The sequence below is a fragment of the Tachysurus vachellii genome, chromosome 9 (genome assembly GCF_030014155.1).
Source record: "Tachysurus vachellii isolate PV-2020 chromosome 9, HZAU_Pvac_v1, whole genome shotgun sequence".
NCBI classification, from domain to species: domain Eukaryota; kingdom Metazoa; phylum Chordata; class Actinopteri; order Siluriformes; family Bagridae; genus Tachysurus; species Tachysurus vachellii.
Window position 1 is genome coordinate 18,296,596 of NC_083468.1, and position 10,353 is coordinate 18,306,948.

The 10,353-nt window shown below is 38.2% G+C and overlaps 1 protein-coding gene across 2 annotated transcripts; it reads right to left on the reverse strand.

The window, feature by feature from the left end:
- slc17a8 (solute carrier family 17 member 8) lies at window positions 1–10,018 on the reverse strand. 2 transcript variants are annotated; one of them, XM_060878640.1, is made up of 12 exons: window positions 9,900–10,018; window positions 8,062–8,317; window positions 7,263–7,381; window positions 6,398–6,512; window positions 3,538–3,625; window positions 2,615–2,701; window positions 1,923–2,065; window positions 1,689–1,838; window positions 1,122–1,254; window positions 886–996; window positions 678–805; window positions 1–446 (listed from the first exon to the last, which is right to left on the reverse strand). In XM_060878640.1, the coding sequence occupies exons 1-12, from the start codon at window positions 9,998–10,000 to the stop codon at window positions 114–116; spliced, it is 1,764 nt and encodes a 587-aa protein (XP_060734623.1). In that variant the 5' UTR covers window positions 10,001–10,018; the 3' UTR covers window positions 1–113. The 2 variants fall into 2 exon arrangements, with proteins under 2 accessions (XP_060734623.1, XP_060734624.1); XM_060878641.1 differs by lacking the exon at window positions 1,689–1,838.
- Between the last annotated feature and the right edge of the window lie 335 nt (window positions 10,019–10,353).

A 10,353-nucleotide genomic window follows, 5' to 3' on the forward strand; every position in this document is an offset into this window, starting at 1 on the left:
GATCCAGTGGAGTTGCTCATTTTGATTTCATCACCTTAAAAGCACACCAATGAGGTGAGAGGAGTCCAAGGCTCTTGATGAACCTTAAATCCCAAACGTCACCAATAATTCTGCTAATAGTTCCCATTCTCATAGCGCGATGGTCCTCTTTCATCTTCCTCCTGTGTGGTCACACCTCTTTTCTTTTTCCAGCCCTGTTTACGGCCATCTGAGTTCTCTGTAGTGGTTCCGTAAGACTTCATCTTGGTGTTGAGGGAGCTGTCATAGCTGGCCTCAGTCTCCTGAGCAAGTTCGTCTTCTCCGATGATGCCACACTTCTCCTCACTAGTGGTCTCAGGGTCAGCCCAGTCTTGTTTTTCACCCGAAGCAAAGATGCCGTAAAAGATCACGCCACAATAATGGACCATGGCGGCAATCACAAAGACATTCTGCCATTCCCGACGAGTCTATTAAAAAAAATTAAACGCATGTTATTACAGAAGTAATAAATCAAAGGGAAACAATGTTTTTGGCTGAGGCAAAGAGATCCAAAGAACTTTGCTCTATTTAAAAACATCACAAACCCTAATTATCTAATAACTGCTGTCTACTGTTAAAACATTTATACCTTTTAACTGGTCCTTTGGTGTAAATCACTCTATGCAAATGCACATATCAACAATTAGAGCAGCACCCACTTTGTGTTTGGTCAGTGCTCCAACGATGAGAGGACACACCATACCAGACAGTGTGCCTACGCCGTTGGAGATTCCCATCAGAATACTTGCATAACGGGGAGCAATGTCAAGGTGATTCACATTGAAACCTGAAATTCACAACAAAACTTTATCAATATGTTTTTGGTAGATATGAATATATAATAATTTAACTTTCTGATACTCTAACCTGATATGGCAAAGCCACTGAAGCCTACTGCCAGGACAAGAAATGAAATGGCTACACCACGTGTATGTGAGAATCCCACCACTAGCAGTAATGTGGCTTCCATCCCAAAACCTAAGACAATCCCACACATTCATGAAAGGAGTGTTTGTTCATTGTATTAACAATTCATTATAAAACATTTTATCGATTTTATAGATCTTATTTGATTTAACAACTGTGTTTATGTTAGTGCCAACCTCCACAGTTCATGATTTTGCGCACGGTTGTGGTGGACAGAATTTTATGGCTCCTCAAGAAGTCTGCGAGCTGCCCTCCGATCGGCACGATGATGGTCATGACCATGTGGGGCACAGCTGACAAAATACCCACCTAAGAGATGATACATTCATATGCTGAGTACCAGCTTCTAAAATAAGTGTTCAGGCTATTGCAGGAAAAATTCGAATGCCAACAATTTCTCTACTATCTGTGGCCAGGAAGAGCAAAACTGGATATGCTGTCTGGGAGGGAGCGACGACAATAATTTTTCCAAAATTATGAGAATCTGTGACTTTATGTGGAAAAAGGCAGTTTTCTGTTAGTATGATGAATGATCAGTGGTTTTGCAAATAGGCAGTGGCTGGTTTGATGTGTCTCAGGGGAAGCACATTCTAGCATTGATCCTTCATGATTAGTAGCTGTTGGTTGACAAAGAATAACTAGCTAGTGGCTGATAATTGACAGTGACCATATTGGGAGGATTTTATTGGTTGCTTGAAAGCATTGTTTAAAAGTTCAAGCACCAAGCAAGAAAAACAACTCACCTTGCTTATAGGGAAACCAAAAACCTCCTCAAAGTAAGCTGGTTGGCTAATAAGCAGGAGATAGAAAGTCCAACTACGGCAAAAGTTGGCCACTATAATGGCGTAGACTGGCATAGAAGTGAAGAACTGTCGCCATGGAGTCTTGAATTTCTGAACAGAAAGCAATCATGGCATCCATGATTTCAAAACATCTGCAATTAAATTTGATTTGACATTTGGTTTCTAAGCCTGTACCTCAGTAGCACTCATTAGGTTGACCCCTTCTCCAATTGAGGTCTCAATGTATGTTTTCTCTTCTTCGCTAATAGTAGGGTGTACAGCTGGGCTTTCATAGGCAAGCAGTAGCCAGAAAGTATACCATATGATTCCAAACACTCCTGAAGAATACAAACACCCAAAAACATTGGTAACATTTATATGTGCAGTAAATAAAATGTAGATAAATACATTATTACACAGAAATAAAATAAAAACCTTTTGAACACACTCCTGATGGAAATGTAATTTGTTGAGTAGTTCAACCTGGGATGATAAGTAGTTCAACCTGGGATGCAATGACTCACTCTATCCTTTAAATGGTCAAAATCGCTAATTGCTGATATGTGATAAGTGTATTCATATATCAGCTATAAGCTTTTCATATGCCAGCAAACAATTCCAAGGACAGAGCAATATAGGTTGTGTAAAAACCTGGGGTTATGTTTGGACTTACTTTTTAAAACTCATCTATGATATTATATTACTTTCATTTCAATTTCCTACAGATTGTAAGTGTGTTTGATCTGAATGTAATAAGAATGGAAATAAAATATCACTACACTTTTATTTGTTTCCTTTAAATGTACAATCTTACAATGAAGTATTGGTCAGTTGGTTTCCTTAGTCTTAACATGTGATTTTTGTATAAACTTGAAAAGGAATCTCACCATAGATGTAGAAAACGGAGGGCCAGCCTACATACTGCACTAACACTCCTGCCAGAGGCATGGCAATCACAGCCCCTGCATATGAGCCTGTCAAGAAGAATCCACACGAGAGTAGTTAGTATGTCACCAAGAGCAAGACCTGGAATTTTTTTATATGAACTGTAATTACAGCAAGTCTCCCATGAAATATATTAGGGGCCTCAAATGGCTGCAGACATAGCTGAAAAATGAGCACAGGTTACCTATAGCAATCATATTTTATTTTTGTGATGCTATATAGCCCTAGTTCTGAAACTGCTGAGAAAGGTGCTGTATGAATGTATAAGGAAAACACATGATTTTGTACGTAAACATACATAAGTTAATTGTGCAGGACAACTTACATTCTGTTTTCCATTCTGCTTTTGTGCAGAGAGATTCTGCAATTCTTTTTTTTGATTTTCGATCAATGAGAGGAGGTCTCTTACACATTCGGAAGGTGCTGAACACCTCTATTTATAAGCAGTATCAAGAGCAGTGTGTTGAATGGGTTGCCATGGCACCACATTGTATTAAAAATAAAGGATATTTTGATGGATTTGTGTGTTGGCGGTTGGGAGGGTATGTAATATGTAGATTATATATATATAATATGCAAAATAAAACAACTTTCCCTCGGTGCTCAACTGGTTAATACCTAATACCGAACACTGACACTGTGTGCAGGTTGTTTAATGGCTATCTGAGCATCTATCGGTCCTTGGTTCCAACTCATTTTCATATTATAAATATGTTGACATGTAGGAGGGAAACAGAAGTGTTGGAAAGAAATGAACATTCATATAATGTGTTTAGTAAATTCACAGTTTCAAATCTTAATTATTTGCAGTTCAATATTGCTTTCAGTGTCTTTGTGTAATATAATTTGTTGTAGATGTACACACCACAAAATGATGTAGTCGCCAAGCGGCTTCTTTCTAGCGGCGGAGCCCATTTGCTCCACATTCCATGGCAAGCTGGATAGGTGACTCCCTGAAACACAAAAAAAACCAGAGACTTAATTTTTTTGAGTTAACTGAGCTTCTCTTGGGTTGCCATCATAAATGCTGCCAGGTGCTTGGACAGTTCCTTGCCAGACCACCAGAGGGGGACTGGCAGGTGTTTTCTCATCGCCCACCATATTGCTTCTATGTGAGCGGTGCTATGCCCTTTCCTGTCCTATGTTCCCGCCATCTCACCTGTTTTTTTTTTTTTTTACCTTGATTGGTTGCCTGTCTTGTTCTCTGTTAACTTTGTTCATATCTGTTAACGTTGTTGCTGTTGTTGTCATGTGCGGCTCGTATGTCCAAGTTGTGTTTTATTTGCTACCTTGAGGTTTCCATGTCATAGTTACGTTTAGGTTTTGTTATGTTAAATGTACAGTTTTTTGTTTGTTTTCTTTTTTTGTTACACACTGAAATACTTCATTTGGGCCTGATTTGCTACTGCGGGTGGTTTAGCCTACGGCGGAGGTCTTGGCTCGATCCCTGTCACCGGTAGCATCTGCCCCTGATCGTTACAAATACCTTATTACAGGGATGTATTAAGTTCAGTTCTATCTAAGACTAGATACAGTAAGAAAGAAGTACAGTTTATTTAATGTAGATTTGATTATAGTTATACAGTTACATTAGCCTCCTCTCAAGAGCGTTGAACACCTGAAGGGCTTGTTATTCGTACAATTTTGTGGTCAGATGCTTTGAGAAGGTTGCATACATCCATGAATATGTGCACCAGCTTCTAACAGGTGAACAAAATGTACAATTTACGAATTCATAAATCATATCTTTAAAGTTCTGGATTGAAAAACATTCACAGCATCAAAAATTCAAAGGTTTTTCCAAAGGTTTCTTGTAGGCAACAATCAGGTAAACATGATACTCTGCTGGTTAGATTTTTTTGAACGTTGATAATATAAATTAGTGGGAAAAAATAATGAATGAGGTAACTGGGGGTAAAAGTAAGGTCCACCTAACTCATTTCGATTGTAGTTCTAGTAAGCATTAGTAATGACTGATAATACAAGCTTACTGTATTCATTCATCCACATTCCTCAGTAATCAATTACTTTAATTTATCCTGGTCTGAGTCTCTGTGGTTTAAATGCCTTGTTTGTTTATATTTCAGTAAATATTAATTTAAAAAAGTTAATCACAATATGTTATAAGGGGTACAAACAGAAATAACAGCCTGTGTGGAAGGGAGTGGTCATGTTATTGTGGCACTTGTTTAGTGTCTGGCTCAGTCTGAATGACAATGCAGATGCAGCTGCCACCCTGTCCACTACATCACCACTGCAGGTGTATGTCACACGAATACCACAATTGGACAGATATCCTGAGTAAGCAATGTGAAAAAAAAAACTCAACACAAACAAAAAAAAAACAACACAAACACTTAGGCTGTATTGTTAACCTGCTGCCAGTTCTCCACAATTACTTGTTATTCATCATGGAGATTGCTGAAATGGCTAAGTACATGCAGGAGACCTCTAGGCATGGGTTTGTTTGACGCTTTATATCCTAGCTCTTTCTTTATGGAGAATAAGGATAGAGGTTTAGGGCTGTGAATTGATTACTGAGGATTTGAACCAGGTCACTAAGAAGTTCATTACTCCCTGTACTGGAAAAGTTGCATAGAGCCAGAGTTTTGACTACGTGACTTGAGAAGTACAGTATGTACAAGAGTGCTTTTTCAATGACCCTTGGACATTAGGAATTTTTGGTAATGCCTTATTGTCTGGACAAAACCCAGTTCAGTGCTTCAATTGGGAATTTTTTTTTTTTTTTAAATGAGCTTCAGTATCACAGATAAATATAGAAAAAGATTTATATTGTATAGATCCTGCAGTATTCCTGGAACCCAGAGAATGTGTTTAGAGAAGTGTGAGGTCTGTGTGACATTTGAAGCACAGGCTATACAGCGAGGCCAAGTGTCAGTGTCAGTTTCACCTCTCAACTGTCTCTTTCCTAAGGTTCGTGTTGTTTCCTGACAGCGTATGTGTGGAGGAGCAGAAAGCAATAAGGAATAAGAAGAGGTAATAGAATGATTCTTCTATGGGTCCGTGAGCTCTGAAAACTAACACCCATAGCACAGGGCTATGTAGGCAGTATGTTAGCTGTAGGCAGTAGTAACTGTGCTAGCAATGCCAACCAATCCACCAAGCAATAAATTAGCACCAGCGCATCACAAAAGTTTCACTATGAAGACAGGAACACAATTAATATGCTTCAGTTAAAACCTGCAGTTTGTATGGATGAGACTTTGAAAAGCAAAATCTTTTCCACGGACCTGAATAGCCTAATCTACTAGCCTTGTATTTAGAGTCATGTCACTTTCATGATCTTACTTGTATTTTTGTATTTAGTAATGCTTTAGATTTGATTCTGCATCATTGTCATTAGTGTGTTTAAATACATTTCCTGGTTTTTGCTATGTTATAGTTATTACTGTTACTGTTATTACTGTTACTGTATATATGATATATGTTATATATTCTGTCTTACTTTCCCCTTGTCTAAACTTCGTTTGTTTCATTTCTTAATTCTTTTTCTAATGTCTAGACTATTAGTGTTGCTATTGTTGTAACAACTAATGTTCTGATAAAAATTTGTTTTTAATAATTATTTAAAATCCTTAGTTGATATAGTAAAATCGTTTTGATGTAAGATGTACTTTTGAACATTGGAATAATTAATGATAAAATGTCGACTCTTCTGAACTAAATATTAACAGTGTATTGTTCTAATGTCCTAATGCACTGACCTCCACCAGCCCCTGCAAGATTCGCACAAACAAAACACAGCCGTAGTGGACTCTCGCTGCTGATGGGATGAACATATTTAGAATTGACGTCAGGAAAATAGCAGCTCCAAACACCCTGAGAAAACATGGAGAGACAAATTTTGAGCCATTTCAGTTTTTATGCTATTGTAGTTGATTTCTTACAATGAAGGTTTAAACTTTCACTGTTGAGTATTTCACAATATCGCATGAGATTTGCCTTATGATGGTTAAATAATACTAACTAATGGTGAATGAGTGACATCTACAGTTTAATTCTGAATATGGAGTTTGGCAATGAATATGTCTAAAGCCAAGTATGAAAAAAGAGCAAAAGTAAAGACTTAATGATAAACATTTTGATGGACGTTTTGTCCACCGCTCTGTCATATCGCAAGGCGGCATTTTCTGATTCATTCACTTATTTTTGTCACCATTTACTTCATCATTTTATGCTTTCACCCCTATAAAATCTTGTGCAAGTGACACTTGTAATATTCTAGAGGTTGATGTTTCAGGGAAAGATCTGCGACAGGATCTTTCATTATTAACTCTGTCAGCCTTGCGTCCTCTTTTTCCTGTGAGGCTTTTATTACAGGAGCACTATCACAACTCTCATCAACACAGCACACCGCTTTAACCCTTCCAGCCCTGACCAGGCATTTGTTCTCACAGTAATCTGTACATAAATAGTGTATTTTGTTATATGATACTAATTACTGTCTTATCTTTAACTAGACTTGAAGTGTTCTCAGTATCAGGAAAGACTGTGTGAAAACAAAAGTTTCATGCATCACCTACCTCTTTGCTTCTACGTGGTTTATGGTGCCAGGAGGACTACATTTACCTGTTTGCTGCTAGCTTGTTGGAAATAAAGCCTCCAGGGATTTGAGTAACAATGTAACCCCAGAAAAATGAGCCATGTATCAACCCTACTGTCTCAGGGTCCCAGTTAAACTGGGCAGGCTGTAAAAAACAACAAATATTAAAATATGCAATTACTAAGTGCAATACAGAGACAGAAAAAGGGAAAGAGCAAAAAAGTCATTTAGATATTTGTATTTCCCTTTAATCAGACCACAGGAAATTGCTGTACCTAACTACACTGAAACTCATTTATAAGCTTTTCAGCTAAAATCAAAAAGAAGATAATCTCTTGTCGCCTCAGCTGAACTGGTTAATTACTTTGTCTTCTGTTTAACAACTGCAATATTAATTTTTTCAAAGGGATGTGGTCTTAAGTCAGTGAAAAAGATATGAGTGATAAAAAGAGATACTTTCATGAACTCATAAACTGTTCTAAGGGCATTTGTCCCAACTGGTCTTTGCTGTTGCATGGCACTATGGCACAGGAGGTAGCATTACCACCTCACAGCTCCAGGATCCTGGTTCAAACCTTAGCTCAGGTTCAGTCTGTGTGGAATTTCACTTGTTCCCTTGTCTATTTGGGATTTCTCGTTTTCTTCAACCTCAATTCATCTTCAACCTAAAACGCATGCTGGCTAGTCCAAATTGGTCTAAATCGGTGTGTATTTCTTCTTTGTGTCTAGTTTCTCCAGGATAGGCTATCGATTCACAGTGACCCTGACAGGATAAAGTGGTTACTGAAGATGAATGAATGAATAAATGCACATTCTTTTATTCACCTGCATCACAGCAGTCCCATTGATGTACACCGTGTTGTTGTTGACCATTTCCACAATGGCCACACCTAGATTGCAGCGGATACCAAATGAGATACAGAAACCCAGTCCACTGAGAATGGCAATGATGTAGCGCTTGGGCAGGCCAAAGCAGCCACAATCGAGCATTGGTGGGCTGCGGTGAGAAGCTGACACGGGCCTGCCATCTTCCGTTAGCTCTATTGGTGCCTCATCGTCTACATTGGTGCCATCAATCTTCCTGCAGAAAGGTGGTAGACATGTGACATAAAAAGAAAGTGTTCAACTAAACTTCTACCTAACAAACCTTGTTACTCAATTAAATTCCTCCTGCCAGCTCTTCTTTCAATTGTTCTTCTACTTCAGTATCTCAGCTGATGCTCCTCATTATGTTTTTGCTTTCTTATTCTGTCTGCCATCAGCAAGATCAGAATTTGACCAAAAACATGGCCTGAGAAAGGTCACAGAGTGGAGCTTTTGTCTCTCACTCCCTTTCACCACATATACACCAGCTCTGTTATAGAAACTCCATCATGTCTCTTATGCACCAGATAACAGCTACGACTTTCTCATGTCTACTCTCAAGTTCCTGCCTCTCAGAGACTGGAGAGTATTCACTAAGAGTTTAGTGGAACTATTGTAGAATAGAACTGTGGATTATTTTCATGAAGAATCCCAAAGCCCTGGTCTTTCTCTCTACGGATGTTTATGCATCAGGTGAACTCAGAGTAGAAAAATTGGGAGCTCTTTCAAGGTTTGCTTTAGCTCACAAATAGCATGAACACAATGACAAGCATATAATATCGTTCAATTGTCCAGCATTTAATCCTCTAACCCAAATGTACAACCAAAGTCTATTTTTTACTCCCTATTTATTTATCTAAGCATTACAATAATTTGATCTGTATAAGAACCATAGACAGTAGTTAAAAAAGGAGATACAGGAGACCTCACTGACTGATAATGTGACATTTTTATAACTACAGGTAATGACAATGTCAATACATGTCAATACATGATAAATTATAATTCTGGTACAGTTTGTCAGATGCACCACATTTCTTTAGGTTAGGATTCAGCAAGATAAATACTACACTATTCTTAATTTAGTAAACTTCACTTGCACAGTGGTCACTATATTTCTAAATTATATATTTAACAGTATCTGTTCAATTACAAATCACTTTAATGTGGTGTTCTGCTGTAGGTTTTGTGGTTCCAAGATAATTTCAGCAGTTCCCTTTTGTAGAATCCAGAATGCAGCACCTAAACTGTGTATGACAGAATATTACACAGGCACAGGAAATTATTCGCTTTATCGCTTTTATCTGTTTGTCTTACTTTTGACAGCGATTTTCCATTTATATTAAGTTTGCAAGTATGTCACACTTCTGTGAATATGTCAGTGTCTAAAAGCATTACCCTGGGAGCATAATTTCTATTTACAGTATGATCTATAAACTATATTTATACGTATACATGTCCACAATATATACAGCATATTCAGTTAATACTTCAGATAAAATTACAATTAGGTTAATCGACCTAATACCCAACCCTCTGGACAAATATATCACAGGAGTAACACCAGTATTAGAAGAACCAGCATAAAAGTTAAGAACTTTAATTAAAAAACAAAACAATGTTATAGCTAAAAATCATGACTATTAATCGCATTAATTCAAATCTTTATTACATCCGGGTGGTTCACAATAAAGAGTTCAACTTCTAAACAGTAAAATATGCTGTCATAACTTTGTTAAACAACAGAATTGCAAAATGTAGTGTTTTCTAAACAGATAAACGAAATGTTCCACACTTACCTCTGCAGGTTCCCCATAGAGTCGCCCACAGTGTACTTCATCTCCTCCTTCCCTGGCTTCAACACCTTCTCCTTCAGTCCTGCAAGCCCTCCAAACGGCATCTCTCCTTCCCTTTCACTGCTCTTCTACAGACCGTCTGTGAATTGCGTCCCTAAATTGCTCTGCTTTTGCCAAGTAGGCAACAGGTCCACTAGGCGTTAATGCTCATCCTCTTCTGGTTGGGCTTGTTTGACTGAAGTACAGTAGAGGGGAGGTGGGATGCTGCGCCTTGATGCTCTAGCAGCACTAGATCGGTGGCACCAACTGGAAGTGCAGGAACTGAACACGTAATTCAGATGTCCTCAGCAGTCCAAGGATCTCTGTGAACTTGTTCACTTGGCATGAGCATAAAGAAGCACCTTGAAAAGCTTGTTTGGCAGAATAAGAAAAGGCTGGGAAAGTGATTTGCCCTGAG